Source organism: Punica granatum, chromosome 7 (genome assembly GCF_007655135.1).
Source record: "Punica granatum isolate Tunisia-2019 chromosome 7, ASM765513v2, whole genome shotgun sequence".
In the NCBI taxonomy this organism is placed as follows: Eukaryota; Viridiplantae; Streptophyta; class Magnoliopsida; order Myrtales; family Lythraceae; genus Punica; species Punica granatum.
In genome coordinates, this window is record NC_045133.1 from 25,389,260 (window position 1) to 25,407,321 (window position 18,062).

At 35.9% G+C, this 18,062-nt stretch overlaps 1 protein-coding gene across 1 annotated transcript; it reads right to left on the minus strand.

Annotated features, from left to right (window-relative positions):
* Nucleotides 1–734: 734 nt before the first annotated feature.
* On the minus strand, nucleotides 735–2,598 carry LOC116215079 (cinnamoyl-CoA reductase 1-like). The gene is made up of 6 exons (XM_031550648.1): nucleotides 2,470–2,598; nucleotides 2,133–2,302; nucleotides 1,769–1,954; nucleotides 1,489–1,675; nucleotides 1,095–1,284; nucleotides 735–968 (listed from the first exon to the last, which is right to left on the minus strand). The coding sequence occupies exons 1-6, from the start codon at nucleotides 2,591–2,593 to the stop codon at nucleotides 836–838; spliced, it is 990 nt and encodes a 329-aa protein (XP_031406508.1). The 5' UTR covers nucleotides 2,594–2,598; the 3' UTR covers nucleotides 735–835.
* Between the last annotated feature and the right edge of the window lie 15,464 nt (nucleotides 2,599–18,062).

Below are 18,062 nucleotides of genomic sequence, written 5' to 3' on the forward strand. Positions count from 1 at the left end.
AAAATTCGCATGTGACAATTCATCATGAAAAAAGGGAGAAACATATTTTATTCTAGAACCTACAATTTATTGAATCTATAGGGTCGATCGAATCGCTTACCACTTGAATTTGGATTGGTTCTTGAGGAGCTTCGATCATAGAGAAGAAAATCTACATGTGACAATTCATTAAGAAAAAGAAGAGGAGGAAGGGAAAAAAAAAAGAGAGAGGAGAAACGACATTCATTCGAGAAACTGTCATTTGTAACTTATTGAAGAACTCGAATGGTATAAAACATATATTTATAGTCAACTAAAGTGAGATCTCTAAATTTAATAAAAGGGAGTATAATATTTAAAATACAACGATAATATATACATAATTGGAATAGATATTTATGCAATATATATTGATAGATGTATATACAATGTATATATTCTATGCATATTTTTTCCCTTGTATATATTCCTTGAGCTATATATATAAAATTTATATATTGTATTGTATTACATAATTAATTATCAAATTTAAAACAATATTTCTTTCCTTTATCAGAATATAATAATTTCCTTATCAGAATATGATTACTTCTGTCGGCATGGATTAGGGAAGTGACCATTTTGCTGAATCTTGATGATTAGTACAGGTCTGCTCGTTTTGCTTAATACTCTGCCTTCTGAAACTACAACTTCATCGCTCTTTAATACTGTCTTTGGTTGATTTCCAGAATCATAAATGACGAAGAACCAAACTTTCACTAACATTTGAACTGTCGTTATTATCAGTGCAACATATAGGAATGAACAGTGAAAGAAGTGTTCTGAAACTTCACAGCAGACTAGAGAAGTTCCATAACTAATCGAGAACCGCTACCTCTCGGTAGCTCTCAATGGAGTCCAATAGAGTTTCCTCGAGCAGCCTGTGAGTCCAGCCCAGTTTTTGCAGCTTCTCGGAGCTCAACCTGTAGGCGTATTTACTCTCAATGAAGCTGCCAAAAAGGAATGAGGCAAGGCGTCATAGGACACAATCTTTAGCTAACACCTGAAGAAAGTTCGCGACCCCAAGGCACTTTAACCGATAGACTGGTATCAATTTATCGAGTAGAGAAACTTACTTCTCTGAGTAACTTAAGTCTGGATACAGATTCCTCAGCTTCTTCACCAAATAATCGGTCATGATATTCTCTGCCACGCAAATGTATCGGCCTTCTGCCTTGGATTCCTCATATGCCAATAATACTGCAGCGGCAACATCTCGCACATCCACTATATTCCAGCACATGTTGGGAACGGAATCCGCTTCACCTATAATAACATTAGCAAGACTGAGATTTGCTGGTGAACCACAGATTTTCCGTCGTAAAAGAAAACTAGAATTTTTTTCTCCTCTAAATAAACTGGAATTTTCTCTAATATACGCGTATAGATCTTTCAGTCCATCAACTGCCATTAAAATTCTTCAATGAAATAGATCAATGTGCGTGATATGCTCAGTTCTTGCATAACTACCAGGCTCGGTCTGAATATATATTCCCTTCAAAAAGTTTACTAGGAGCAAGCTGCTGGTGTTCAAGGTAGGCTGCAGAACCGGCCCAAATACATAGCCTGGATTAACTGCAACAACATCCAGCTGGTGCTGTTTCCCGTATTCAAAAGCGGCTCTTTCTGCTTCAGTCTTGGCAAGGTAATACCAAATCTACATAGAAGGAAAACAAATGCAAATTTAATGCGATTGCAGAAGCAAAGTGACACAATTCGGAAAGTTAACTTTCTAGTCGGTTTCATATACTTCAGTGGCCCTGCAGTATTCCTTGTCGGACCAGCAAGTCTCGTCCATCACCCGGTCCTTGGGCCATTTGGGGTTCATCATCACAGCAGCGATAGAAGAGATGTAGACCGTCCGCTTTACTTTCGCTTCGGAGCATGCCTTGAGAACATTGAGTGTCCCCTTTATGGCTGGTTCAAGCATTTCCACCTGTGGCGAGAGACTGCGTTAGAAACCATTTCTCAATCTCAGATTCCAAAGCAATCTCCTTTGGCCATAGGCGAAGAAGAGCCAAGCAACAGAACAAGTAACTTCGAATTCCACCTTCCACGAACCATGAGAAGCTGTTACAAAATGAAAAAATTCTGGTTGTTTCGTGTGATCTTGCCTCTGGATTGGTGAGAGCAGAAGCAGGGACCGGGCAGGCGACATGAATGACTCCGGCACATCCTGCGATGGCCAGCCTGAGGGAGTCATAGTCCAACAAGTCTGCCTTGAAGAGTTTAAGATTAGCCGGTGCTCTTTCAAGCTTGTTTAAGTGAGCATACTTCTGATCCCCTGCACGCACAGATCGAATGTTACAAACAACCGTTTCCCAGCAACACTGTTCAATCAATCAAATCCCAACAAGGAATGGTCTATCAATTCAGAGAACATACAGCATAGCACAGCTGCAGCCTGAAAGGTAAAGAAACAGAGGAAGAGTTAAGAAGGTGGATAGTTACCCAGTTTTCGAACAGTTCCGTGGACGATGTAACCATTAGAGAGGAGAAGCTTGACTACCCACGATGCTACGAAGCCTCCCGCCCCAGTCACACACACTCTCTTCTTCTCCATCTCCATCTCCATCTCCATGGCCTCCTCTCTCTCTGTCTCTGGCGTTGTATTATATACTTGTACACAGCGGCTATGCATGCATGAGTTATATCAATTGTCAAACTATACTCCATGTCTGTTCCTTTACGTGCAGTTTGCAGTGCAGGTTTGTCCAAAACTCGTTGAAACTATTTCGTGATATCGAAGTTGGCAGTACTACCAATTTGTTTTGTCGAATAAACATTTGGACTTATTGACATTAGCCATTAGCTGGAAATTTTATTTAAAAAAATAAATGCCGAGCCGAACAAGGAATATGGGACAACCGCAACCCTCTCGGTGGTTTATTCGGCTCACTGCTAAACCAAACAAAACATAAAAACAAAAATTTAAGAAATAAATGGAATACTTGTACATTTTTTATGCTTGTCTTGACTTAATCAGCCCACATCGACAATCTATCGAAAGAAATAAAAAAATAAAATAAAAAATTTAATAATAAGCAATTTAAAAAAATAAAAATAAAAGTGAGATGGCAAAAGGGGAGTGGTGGCAGCCAGTGAAGTGCCCTCCCCCAGAATCGAGGCATTCCAGCCAAAACTGGGATCCCCCAATTCGGTAAGGTGCCTCGCTGCCAGCAATCCCTTCTCCTTTGGGGTCGCCGGCGGCCACAATGGTCCAGTGGAAGGCTATCAAGTCTGTGAGGTCCAGTGGTCCACTCTATGATAGTTTTCGAAAAAAATTGTCGCCTCTTCATGGTTCATAGTCATCCTAGTATAAACTCTCGAGCAAAATATGGGATGCATTATCACAGTGGAGTCCACAAATAAGGAGTAGTCAATCCCGATCAATCTGCTGACAAACTGCGCCCTCTATCACAGAAGTTTGCACACGTGCCATCAAAGGGCCAATGTTCTTTTGCCGGCAAACTGCATAGTTATCCTTTGTTTTATTTTCTATAGTAGACTTTTGGCCTCATGTCAAAAATAGACAGAACCACAATCAATCGAGTGACTTGCTATATGTCTTCTTCACTCTGACACAGTGAATGGTTTGAAATTTCTGTGGTTCGATTACATTATGGTGCAATGATTGGGACCTGAGGATGACAGGACAGGGGAGGCAACATGGAGAACCCTGGCACATCCATCAGTCGCGAACCTGAGAGAATCATAGTCCAACAAATCTGCTTTGAAGAGTTTAAGGTTGTTGGACGCTCGCATAAGCTTTTTCAAATGTGTGTGCTTCTCGTACTCTGCTTGCAAGACAAGGCAAGGTTTTGCTGTTATTCACTGGGTCTTGAACAGCGTCGTGGATGATATAGTAGCCATTAGAGCTCAAAAGCTTCTTCTCTACCAAGATTGCTACCTTTCTCAATTGGGTATTTATGTATAGGGGAAGTAAGCTATAATGTGATAGTTCTCCCTCCAAAACGTTCCGTACAAAACCATCATCAGCCTCTTCGGGCCTCTCTTAATGGATCATTCCGTGATAGTTCTTCTGTGTATTCTCTTTTTACATTGTAGACCAAACCAACTTGTCGTTGAGAGATCTTTTGCCGGTCACCTTGGAGAATACATGATACATCACATTACTAGTGACTTCCACAGCCACAGATTGAATAAGTGACTGTGGGCACAGCATAAATATTCGAATATCAATCTTGCTTCCCAAGTTTACAAACTGTTGTTAGCAACTTGGCAAGTGATCATTTTGCTCAATCTTAATAAATGCTACAGAACCTTCAAACCATTTTTAGTCCAAGTGCAACATGTAGGACAGAGCCGTAAAAGAATTTCCGGAACTTCGGGGCAGACTAGAGAAGTTTCATAATCAATCTAGTAGTCCTGCCTTCGTGTAGCTCTTGATAGAGTCCACAAGAGTTTCCTCAAGCGATCTATAAGTCCAGCCCATTTTCTGCAGCTTCTCAGAGGTCACCCAGTGGTTGCGCTGATCCTCACCAAAACAGCCAAAAATGAGACCAAGAATCATATGGTACGGAAGCTACATCCAAGAACTGTAGAAAATTCACTGCAGGTCTTAGGCAGATGGGTTAATGTGTAGTTATCGAGTAGAGAAACTTACTTTTCCAAGTAACTCAGGTCTGGATACAGCCTCTTAAGTTTTTTCCGCCAAATCTCTGAGCTATGATATTATTGTTGGGAATTGGTGTATGCCCTAGAGGCAATCTATAATCAGTTCTGTAATATGATATCTATTTCATTATATTACGAGGCATATCTGTTATTGTGTAGATTGCGCTAAATATGATTTTACACAATAATATCCTTGGAATAGTAGGTTCAATAGGCATCAAGTGTGACTTGATTGTGAGATCCTATAATTAATGAACATTATTCCTAAATGTCCATAGTCAAAGTATTATCGTTAATTAGGACAACGATAATACGGTTAGACTAGTGTGAGTGTTGATTGATGACCAAGTCTCATAGGTCATGGATATGGAGATATCAAATCACACCACATGTATACATTAAGAGTAATGTGTATTGGACTGATCCACCATGAGATTGCTACATGGGTTGTTACGTGACTGTCATTAGCATATCTCAAAGTGACTATAGTGTAATGGTCCTTTGACTTGAGGTCACCATAGATTCCTACATGTAATGTCATATACTTTGATACTGTCAAACGCCACTGTAACAGGATGGTTATAAAGACAGTTATTGGGTATACCACAGAGCATGGAGAGGAATGTGAGTGATCAAGATAGGATTTGTCCCTCCTACGAAACGGGAGCGATATCTCACGGCCACTTGGTGGTTAAGTCTAAAAGTGTATGCATACCCAAATGAGTCGATATAACGATATCGAGCTCATTTGTTCTGATAGACTTAACCGGTAAACCAAGAAAAAGAGATATTGAGCCATACAAGGATGTCATCGACCATGCCTTGGGCTCAATAGAGATATAGAGGACAAAGGGATTATATTACACGGTAACGTAGGTCACGAGGTTCGTCGAGAAATTGACTTTCCGATTACTTGAGTAACATTGATGCATTGCTAGATGCCGCTCACTGTTTGTAATATTGAAATAGAGATTTCGATATTACTATCAACGTAATTGGGAACCTACAGGGTCACACACGACGACTAAATTGATGAGATATTTTGAAACAAACAAAATCGTCTAATAGAGATTAGATGATTTATGGTGCGATCAATTAATCGGATATTTAATGAGATTAAATTTGTCGATTAATTAGACTCGATTTATTAGATTAAATGGACACAATTGATGCACGATCCATGTGATGACACATGGCAATTTCAAACTCTTAATTCTTTGTCCCACATCGGTGGGTTACAAATTTTCTTCCCCCCTCAGCTGCTTATAAAAAGGGGCAGTGAGGTTGTATGGATAAATGTGTGTGTGAATGTATATATATAATGTTTGTATATGCATATACTTTTTATATATAAAAGCAACACATATATATATGTGCTGATATATGTGTGCGTGCATATATATGCATATAAAGTATATATATAATTTGGGTTGAATTGTTCAACTCAAATTAGGTCCATTAGTCTTAAAAATTTCGGGTGTTGCATCGGTGTTTCTTTCGAGTGTTGGTCGCTAGCACCGCCGATCTCGAAGACTCGTCGACAAAGTCGGTGTGGACACCGGTAGAGGCGTCACGCGTGGGACGCTTGGTCGACAATTTTAAATATTCCAGGTACGCTTTTATTTACTCTTATTCTTCTAGTAGGTCTTGGAATTAGTTTCACGGGTAGGAAATTTTGAATTTCTGTTCCTTTTACGCTTCCGTAGATCCTGTGAAACTAGCAATTATGTGCCAGCAAATGTATTGGTCTTCTGCCTCAGGTTTCTCTTTTGCCAATAATACAGCATCAGCAACATTTCGTACAGCCACCAAAATATATAGCTTGTTTGGAGCAAAATCCCCACCACCTATAGATCTTCCCTCGTAAATTATCCGAATCCATATGTACAACTGGAAAATTTTCTAATAGTAAGTGCATAAATCATTCAGCCAATCAAACCCATTAAAAAGATTATTGGTCAATAACATAGATCAACGCTTATGATAGGCCCAGTTCTTGCACATCTACCTCGCTCAAGCGGCATATAGATTCCCTTCACAAGCTTTACATGGGGCAAGGTGCTGGAGTTCTATATCGGCTGCATAACTGGCCCAAATACAATGATTGGATTAACTGCAGCAACATCCAGTCCCTTTTGCTTCCCATATTTAGAAGTGGCATTTTCTACTTCAGTCTTGGCAAGGTAATCCCAGTTCTAGAAAAAAGTAAATTGCGCTTGCACAGTCGCGGATGCATAGAGACACAATTCCGCAAGTAAACAAACAAAATTTAACTTTCAAAGAAAAGGTAATTAAGTCCTTGGCAAGATTCAGGAATTTGCAATGTACGCACACGTGAACGTGCTCACTGTATAACAGAATGCTCGTGATTGCAGAAGACCAGGCCTGTTAGTGGCCAGAATCAGGCTTCATATGCAAAAGCTTGTGCATTCACTGACTTATAATTGACAATCCGTTTGTTAATTTGTGGATTATGTGAGATTTTATGATGCCACAACCACCTAATCTAAAAGGTTAACCTTGTTAGATACAATGTGGTCTATATATATATTTATTACTCAATACTCCTCCTCACACGTGGGCCAAATTAGTTTTGAAGGCCCATCACGCATAATTAAATTAAATGGGGGCAAACGCATGCATGACGTATCAAACGTGCGCTCTGATACCATGTGAGATTTCCACTGGGCCTATAAGTGATTGGGAACAACATGGACAGTGGCACGTGTATTAACAGGGGTGACAGGAGTAGGAGTGATGTCCCCAGTGTCCCAGCTCAGATGGATAATTGGTCCTCTATGCATCATCATCTTTGCAGCGATGACTCTGTATTCTTCTTTCCTTCTCGCCAAATGCTACAGACATCCCGTCCCAAGCACGGACCTATCAGGAACCGGTCTTTCATATAAGCAGCTAAGCAATATTTTGGTGAGAGTCCAACAAAAATCCAACCCAAAGGAAAACATAATACCAGGAAAATGCCAGAGAGGTGTTCTTGGCAATTCCCGCATGTATTGGCCTCCATCATCCGAGGATGTGATCGAACAGTCATAGTTTTCTATTGGCTAGGGGAACTTTGACAGTTTTCGTCTTTCCATATTAAACATCTGAAGATGATCGATGAGGTCGTATTCCTTGGTGGAAACATGGGTACATGTCTTTGTTCTTCATATAAGAAAAACAAACAAAGAAGTAAAAGGTAGAATGGAAGTTCAGTAAGTCCTTCACACGAGAAAGCACAAACCAGGAACGTCCAAAAGTTGCTGCGATGTCGGTTCAGCAACTTAGTTATAAGTGCCTGTCTCGTGAATCAGGCTCATAACTCACAGTCTTCTAGATGAACAGAACAGAACAGAACAGAACAGAAATAATGAAGTGTCCGCTGCAGGCAATGAGCAGCATATGATACTCGGAGTAAATATGGTCCAACTGGCATTATATGGAACTGATGTTGCTTTAACCAGCATGGCTGCTGCCAGTCTAAGGTTATAGACCGATTTGATGCTGGAACTGTCAGTATGCCATAAAACAGACCCAAGTTAATTTGCAGGGCAATTCTGAAGTCAAGCTGTTAGTGCAGACTCGGTCATGATGCTCCGCGCAAATATATGGGGATAATTTGCACATGATTCTCTTCGGATTTGTTCAGATATATTTCCATAGCAGAAGATGGATCTCCATAATGGCCTTTGGTCATGTCCTTGTGCTTCTCATTCATCGGCAGTGGACTAGGACTAGCAAAAGTAATTGGTTCGTGAATCGACCATATTGTTGTTTCTCAAGAATTGTTATATAAAAACCGATTTCTGTCGATATCTTACTCCATTCCTGTTACTGCAATGGGAGTCCCCGGTTCTGATTCCTTCATTAAGATATTTGCGGTATTCACGGCGCTTGGAGACGTTGCTTTTCCTGTCTCGCTTTTTTTTTGAGAACAGGGTTCCAATGCTCATCTCTAACATGAGGGATGCTTTTTTGCTTTTTTGGGTGAATGAGATGCTTTTTCCTTGATCTTTGCCACAGTTGACAGCTCAGAAAATAGAAAGTTGACCGAGGGATTGATTCATGGCTTGTTGAATTTATTAATGGCTAGTTTTGTAAAATTCTCACTTTGAGCCTACACAGACTTGAGCGCACTTGCAATCCAAAAACTTAAGCTGACAGGTTGTGATTTCTTTCTCAATTTTTCAATGTGGGATAACGTATCTCAACACCTGCCCTCACGCCGCAACGTGTGGTCCAACACGTGCCACGTGCCCTTAAACACCCGCTCTTAATAATTAATTACGAGCCGGACATCATCTTCCGTGCTCGTGCAAGGGGAGACAAATATCAAACTAGTATTGAGCTCCACACTCGGACCTAATTAGAGATGTACATTTAGCTACCTCGGAACTGGACCAGGCCACGCTTGAGCCCAATTAACATGAGATGCACTCTTGGCTGCCTCGAAACTGAATATGGCGTGGTGTAAACCCACATGAGCTCGCAAAAGCATAACCCGCTCTGATACCATGTAAAATTTTCACTTTGATCTATACAGACTTGAACTAATCTGCAATCCAAAAACTTAAACTGACAGGTTGCTGGACCCAATATAAGCTTGTGGTTTCTTTCTCATTTTTTTCATGTGGGATAACGTATCTCAACAAGTGTAGTGGCAAAAATCTTTGAGGTATTAAATTGCTGGTGAACAAATCTTTTAACTGCCAAATTGACAATTTTCTCTAATTATTATTATTACAAGAATTTCATAAGTAGTTGAGGAAGATATATAGTGGCAGAGAAAGACTTTTACATGACGGGCATATCACATGACATATATCACGAGTCAATGGTTGATTAAATCAATCAACAAGTAGTATAAAATCGGGAACATACCATTGTTTAAAAAATATATGAGATTTTTTGTTGTGTTTTGTAACACAATGCCACGAAAAATACCTATTATATACGAGACTTGCTGGGACAGATTTGCCCGTCATTTCTCATTTGATCCCTTATCCTATTCTATAGTATTTGTGAATAGTACTGCCCCACCTTTAGTGGCGCTTAAGACCCGAGGCTTTGATGCTAAATTATTCCAAATAAAAAGTCTTTCCTCATCGATAACTGCCCTGTAAAGTTCAAAAGTAAAGAGTTGTCATCTACATAGACGTAGTGGATGACCCCGAGCATGGAGAGTTCACTAGTGAAAATCGAACTCTTGAGTTTTAAATAATAGATCGGGGACTATAGTAATACTACTGTACCAAACCATCTTTCGCTATAGGTTATTACATGTTACCAACACAATTCATGAAGAGGTTAAGAAAATGAGATGCCCTGCACACAGCCTACATTATGGATGGTTGGCGGACATATGAGATTCCTCAAGGCCATGGTCAACAGAAGATGTTTTTTGGGTAACGGATGATGTTAATCGTGGGCCCACCACAAAGTTCCCAGCATTGTAATCCACTGGGCCTGATCAGTCCACGTCCACTTCAGAGTGGGCCCATGAAAAGCACATCAGCCAAGCGGAGCTTGCAACCCCCCTTTTTCTACTCGTGGATATACGCACGTACAAAGCACAATCTTATATTATCCTTATATATAATATATATGTGTGTATGTATTTGTTGTTATATTATAGAAACGCACGGAACGATGGTGAATTGGGATAACAAGTTACATGTTTCCTTGTATAATTATTGAATGACCTTACAGATCCATTGCGTCTGATTGTGCTCGACCTTAAGCGATGCTCTAAGGTCATTTCCATATGGTAATTTTGATAGGGAAAAATTTAATTAGAAGCGGGGACCTACTCTAGAAGCCAAAGCCCAAAGGGTCCTGATAGAAATTGAGGAACCTTGATAGGATTGTCTTTCAATTTTAATGAAGTAAAGTGTCACTCGCGTTACGTGTGTGATTAAACATAATTTTTGAAATTGAGCTTTATATCTGATTAGACTCTCCACCCGCGTATGCACCCCAAAATTTTCAATTCTCTTCATATTTTATTCTCTTGAAATAGGTCGATTTCAAAAGAAAATATCGATCATCAATTATTAAGAGGACTAAAAGGGAAAAAAAGGAAGAGTGTACAGGCAAACATTTGTTGCCTAAAAATAGGAAAAAGATAAGGATGAACGTGGGGACGGGAATTGTGGAAAGATTTCTTTTCTCTTTTTTTTTTTTCTTTTTAAATAAACTAGACGATGACTTGTGTATTCCGCAGGTATAATTTGAACATAAATAGGCAAAAACCTCATTCTTAAGTAGTTCGGTTTTAATCTTATGATTGGAGTTTAATCAGTTTATTGTACTCATTTATTCTCTTTTTCTTAACCATAATTAAATCATGGGCTATATAATAAAATATATACTATATATAAAAGTATAACAAGTTTCTCCAATTTTTAATATTTTAAAAATGCCCTTATACTCTCGTGATTTTATCTCGCACTTTTTCGGCTCGTGACTTTTGATCGCACAATTTCACTATATATATATATATATACAAACTCTTTCTATTCGTTACTCATTTTTTTGCTTTATTACCTTGCATCTTTCTCAACCGAGTTAGTCCTTCATTACAAGTATGTTTATTCTATTATTATTTCAGAACGATTTATAGTTTTAAATTTCGTTGCACCATATGTTCGTTTTTCAACGTTTATTGTCATAACATGTTTATACATCACTAGGAATCACGTAGTTGTTTTCCCAATTTTTGTTTAAAAAATACTCGTATTTTTCGTAAATTTTTATCTTTCTTTTCATACATTTTACTCCCACACTTTTAGTGTGCTTTGTTAGTTTGACTTTTTCTCACACCATTTCAACTCTCTATTCATCGCTCATTCTTAATATTCGTTGCCTCACATGTTCTATCATATATTACCTCAGCCAAGTTAAACATTGTACATCTCTTCTAAAGTACGATCATTCCCAAAGTGTTTCTCTAATTTTTATTTCCTTTTTGCCCTAGTTAAATTAATAATTTTACAAATTTACTATTTACTCAAATAATACGAATGCTACTAAACATCGCATCTTTTCAATAGCATGGCATCTTTTAATTCATTTTAATAGAAAAATGAACCGTTACATATTCTTTCTCATTACCTTTCGACTTCAAGACATCATTTCATACTCCTTCACTATAAAAACTACTTAGCATGCTTTTTCTTGTAATTATTCACTTTGACAAACGCATCTAACATAAAAAAAACTTCTTTATTCAACAGTCATGGTTCATCTATCCCCTTTCCTATTTACATTTGTATCTTTTCTATTTTCTCTTTTGGTTTAAATTGCTCCTCCTCTTAATTATTCTTATTCTTTGACTTTGCTAATCTATGGAAAAAAAAGTTCCCGTATTATCTTTCTTCGACCATAATCCTTTTATTTTTTTCAAACTTCAAAAACCAACTTATACACCTATTCTTTCTCACGACCTTTCGAATTCATGGCACCCCTTTCATACTTTTTCACTATAAAAATTAACTAGCGTGTTCTTTCTCATAATTATTCACTCTGAAAAATGTATCAAATGCAAAATAATATCTCCATTCAACGCTCACAGTTCATATCTCCCATTTTATACTTACATTTGTATAGATAGATTTTCAAATTTTAAATTAAGAATTTTTTAAAATTATTTTATAGATGGATATTTTCTGATGAGTTACTGTCATATATCCTGTAATTCGAATTTTCAAAATTTATATTAATTTATTTAAAAATTATTATAAACATCATGCCATCGGTAATTTGTTTTAAAAGTCCCAATCATATGTTTTATGGGATCCTATGGATACAAAAGTATGCATTTTGGATAATAAAAAAGAAAGAAAGAGAAGAGTTTCAAATAAAAGAGATACCATATCATTATTATTTTATTTTCTCTTATTTCATGTTTCTTTTTCTCTCCATATTCTTATTCTCTTCTTTTTCTTCTATCCACAAACATCGGTTACCGTTTTATTGGTTGCTACTGTAATGTGTGCCGCCACCACCACCTACTAACAATGTTGCACAAGTTTAAAGTTCTCATGCTATTACTGTCCACCATCATGAGCTCTAGATACATTTTCATTCTTACTCCTCAAAGATACGTGTGTAAAAAAGGAGAGATAAGTTACTTCCAATGTAAATCTAATATCGATTATCAATACAACTTATCAGTTTGTAACTAAAATTAAATTTATCTTGTGCCTTAGGTGGAATCTATTGTGTATAGTTTTTTTTTTAGTTGTTAAGTATAAATTATAATATATAATATGAATTACTAAAATAAATTTATACATGCATAAAATCGGATAAGATCAATTTCCTTTCAATTTTCTTTCTTTAAAACGTAAACCCAACCCTTAAGGTCTTTAATTATTGGAATTTTTCTATCGATTTGGGTGGGATTTTTCTGAATTTTCGGGTTACATATGTCATTGCAAGACTATTTGTGAAAATACTATTTCTATTAATTATTTTGTAAGCTTTTATTAAAAATTTAAATTCATTTCTTTATTTTTTTCTCTAGGATAATCTATTGAAATGAAAGATCAAGTCAGAAAATATATCAACTGGAAAAATTTTCATGAAATAATTTTTTTAAATTGCATTAATTTCATTTTTTTTTTAAATTCATTTCCAATATGTTAATCGTACTTATCAAAGTTTTATTATTCATGCATTAGATTATGCACCAACACTACGTGCAGTGTGAAACATAACATAGTTTAAAATGTTACCTCTATATTGTCATCATTATATGCCGTTTGTAATTCTACATAATTGTGCTATTATTAAAAAATTAAAAAATTGTGATAAAAATTTAAAAAATATCTTTTTAGTTGAAAGAAAAGAAGAATAACTTAGGTTGAGATAGAGATGGAGTGGGGAATGAAGAGAAATAAGTAAAAAGTAGAGCGAAAGATGAACACGTGTGAATTGATGGAGGAGTGAGATAAAATATATAAGTTTAAAATTTGAGCAATTTTATAGTTTTATTTTTGCCTTCAATTTTACTTTTTTTCAATAGAGTAAAAAATAATAGAGATAATTTCGTAAAGAGTAAAATGCAGTTTACCCCCCAACATTTGAGTCTAGTGGTGAAGTGCCCCCTGATCTTTGAAAAGTTGCACTATACCACCTAACTTATTTAAGAAAAGCAAAGTGCACCTCGGGCTACTTTTTCAGTCAACTATTAATTTATTAATTTCATATTTGAGGAAATAATTTCAGAAACTAAAAAAACGAAAATTTAAAAAGAAACAGAGAACAAGCTGAAAGAGGGGAGGAGAGATGTGGACAAAATTGGAGGAAGAGCAGGAGTGGAGAAGCAAACAAAAAAGAAAGCAAATCACACTCCTTTTCTCTCATTCTTCTTCTTCTCAAGCCTTGGGAGCCAATCTTGATGTCCACAGAATTGGAGAAGCTGCAGGAAATGTGAAGTGAAAAGAAACCTGCACTGAAAATTTTCACATGGAAGATCGAGACATTTACAAGTTTGATTGCAAGGTTCTGCTTATAGTAGTGACTTGTAGTCAAATTCTCCATTCCCATTTGCCTATTTATATTATTGGCTAAGGCTTGAATTTGCGAGGTCAATTTGGCCTGAGAAGAGAAGGGATAGAAACATGTTCTTGGTTCCAATAACATGGTAGGGTGCTGTTGATTTATCTAAATGGGACAAGAAATGGGTATCTCCCGTTGTTCTTTCATCCTCAAGGCTCTCAAGGCTTGAGAAAATCCAGAGCAGACTCATACAGCGGACAGAAGACTCGAACATGGCCCAAGCAATCAAAGTCCCCATATCTCTCTTGCGTCCTCCTCACGCTCGACCACCACCGCCCCTTTCTTGTTCTCTGTTCATTTTTTCCAAATATTTCTTTTTTGTAGTTTTTGAAATTATTTCTTGACATATGATATTAATAAATTAAAATTTGGCCGAAAAAGTCGTCAAAAAAGTCGCTCGGGGTGCACTTTGCTTCTTTTTAGATAGGTTGGGTGGTATAGTGCAATTTTTTAAAGGATAGGAGGCACTTTGCTACTAGACACAGAGATTGGGGGGCAAACTGCATTTTACTCTTTCGTAAAATTGTACAAAAAATTATACATATATTTAGATATAGTGATTTGTCATTAGTATTAATTTCACATATACTTTTTTATGTTACACATATTTAAATACTATTATTAATATATATACATATATGTATCCATTGAATTCAATATTATTTATTTATTTTATTATAAAATTAAATGAAATATTTTTGTGAGTATTATTAGTTTCCTTCAATAATTATTAATTTTAATTTAATATTAAAATACTCATGGGGTCCACTTGGTAGATTTTCATATGCTATGTCTACAATGTTAGTGCCATATTAGAAAAATCCATTAAAATTGATAGGAAAGTGATGACACTCTAAACGTTATAAGAAATTCATAATCTGTAACTGTTTCAATTAAAAAAAATTCGTATTAGAAATAATAAAAAGGAAATTTTTTAAATTATTTTTGGATCATCAACTCTCATGGATATTATTAACTATTTTTTATTTTATTTATTTATAAATTAAAGTAAAAACATATTTCGAACAAGAAATTATCACAAATCTATTCAAAATGAGATACTATTAATTTACTTATAATTTATATATTTCTTTTTTAAAAGAGTTTTCTTATATATTATGTCGTTCGAGTATTATGTATTTTATGCCTCCCCTATCCCTAGGCCCAACGACGTACACATACTGATTACTATCCCGAAGATGATTTGGAACCACGCCCTATTTCTGCAAAATGACAGAGAGAAGATTTTAAGTGCCAGGTGGTTGTTCCATATATACTCAAGAGCATCAAACGTGCCACGTAAAATTTCCGTTGGGACTATAAGTAGGTGGTGCCATATTCATTCTAAAAGTTCGAACTGATCGAATGGTGGACCAAATCATCTCATGTTCCAATGATTTTGTTTCATATCTTCTTATGTGGCATATAACAACTATCATTACCCGTCCTCATTTGACAACGTGTGATTTTAAAACTTTCCTGCATGTGCCACTTAGACATGAACACCCGCACTCAAGAACTAGCTTACGAGTTGGGTTCCACTTCTGTGCTCGGACTTATAACCATGAGGTGGGCTCCTCTTCCACACTCAGTCGTGGGGGATAATTGACAACGATGCGGGCTTTCTCTTCCACGGGCTAAGCATATTACAAATTTCACACTCGGATTGGACTAACATGAGGGGCAATTTTTCTGCTCCGGACATTAGGCTTGAACTGGTGCGAGCCAGCCTGGGATTGTGATATCATCTAGAAGAAACAAAGAAGAAGAGAAAGGAATATATTCAACGATGTTATTATTCATCCACTTCATTTTGTTTACAATACATAAAGATAAAGAAGAGTATATCAACCCAGGAATAAAGGAAAATCTATACCTATACCTATACTACATATAAAAGTATGAGATGTTTTTTCAATTTTTATTATTTCAAAAATATCCTTATGCTATCATGACTTTTCGTTGCAACCTTTCAGGTTCGTTACTTTTGGTTGTATACTTTCATAATGCTTATATTCAATATTCCAAAAAATACCCTTGTAATCTTGTGATTGATTTTTGACATTTTTTTCTCACATCTATCTCAATCGAGTCAGCCTTTATAGCGTGTACGTTTGTCCTTTTCTTTCATATCAATTTATAATTTCAAAATTTGCTGTATCATATGTCTGTTGCCCAACAATTTCATACAGTCTTTGTCTCCTGCAACTTTCATGCTTTCAATGGCAAAAATGAGATGTTTCTCCATTTTTTTCCCATTTTGCCCATACTTAAATAATGATATTACAAATTTGCCCCTTTACATAATTAACAGAACCAAATTAATTCTTGCAATCATAGTACCTTTTGGTAAATGTCCATCATTCAAACAATACAAGCGGAACAAGTTCTCAAACAACATTTCAAGAGGCCATTGCATCCCCTAGGACTAAACGAAATTCATACATCATGTATGAATAAGAAGATAAAGAGAAAGCTGCAATTTAATAAGAAGATAAATTTAATAGTTAAATTAGTATAGATAAATTTAATCATCAAATAGTATTTCATATTTGATTAAATATGATTTTTTGGTGAAAGGATATGATTGCTAAAAGGATATTGCTATTCAAAGAGCTGCATTTTTTCTGCTATATATACTTTCCAAATTTTAAATAAACGTATGAAAAATCATTTGAACTCCCTTCTCTTTCTAAGACTGTTCTATTTGATTAGTTCATTAAGAAGTCTCAAAAGAGTCCTGACGTTGTTGCCCGAAAATCTCATGGTCATGTTCTTATATTTCAAAAGGTATGTTCTCTCTTATTAGATATATATTACCTTATAATTTATAGACACTTTATAGGTTTTTTATAGAGAATACTTACATTTACAAATGGTTCTCAAGTAACCCTATATATCTTGTTCTTGATAGATTTTACTCTTTTTTCTTTGTACTCTTGGTTATATTTTCATAGGAATTAAGAAATTGAATGGTGGGGGCCTTTGGTTGACAACCACCACAACTCACGATCTCGTTAGGAGCGGTGGTTACCTCCGACGAACCACCATCAACCAATCTGCCTTTCTCTTTCATTCTTCGATCCTGTAGTTTGCTCTTTATGGGTGTATATGTAATTGTTCTAATTTCTAAAATTTACAGATTTTAGGTTTAACTTTTGAAATATAAAAATATTCAAATTATTGGAAAAGTGTTATTTAAATATTAAAAAGTATTATGTCCCTTGTAGACAAAAATAAACATTTTGGTCTGAAAGAGAAAATGTTTCAAATGTTTTTATTTCTTTGGTACTTATCCCAAATGAAAATTGAGAAAAAATTAAAATTATAGGTGATTTACATAAAAGAAGATTAGCAATAATTATTAATTACTTTCGAGGTAATTTTTTTTACAAAGAATTAGAACGATAAGCAACAAGATTTGTGTATGTGTGGCTTAGTTATCAAGATTCGTACTTGAGTTCACGCAAATTTTTTTGCAAAAAACTAATGACATTCAATACCTTTATAACATATATCAAATAATATAGATTGTCATATGTTTTTATTAAATCATATAATTAATTAAAGAAAGGACATGCTGAAGGAAACAAGAGAGATGGGGGAGAGAGGAAAGAGAAAGAGAGAGGGAGAGAAAGAAGATAGGAAAAGTAGAATAGTTGGTAGTTAATGAAGATATAAATTTATTACATCGCCCTTTAATTAACTTTATACAGTTTAGGGGTTTTTATTTAATTTTACTATCTAATTAAGGGCATTTTTGAAAGAAGAAAAGTCAGACCAACTATTTCTTTCCCCGTTATGATAGTAGAGATTAGATGATCCTTTTTTGTTATTTTGTT

Coding starts and splice junctions, on each gene's coding strand:
- LOC116215079 (XM_031550648.1), bottom strand. CDS start 2,593: ATGGAGATGGAGATGGAGAAGAAGAGAGTGTGTGTGACTGGGGCGGGA. Junction 1,955..2,132: donor CTGCTCTCACCAATCCAGAG/GCAAGATCACAC, acceptor CTCTCGCCACAG/GTGGAAATGCTTGAACCAGC. Junction 969..1,094: donor GACTTAAGTTACTCAGAGAA/GTAAGTTTCTCT, acceptor CCTTTTTGGCAG/CTTCATTGAGAGTAAATACG.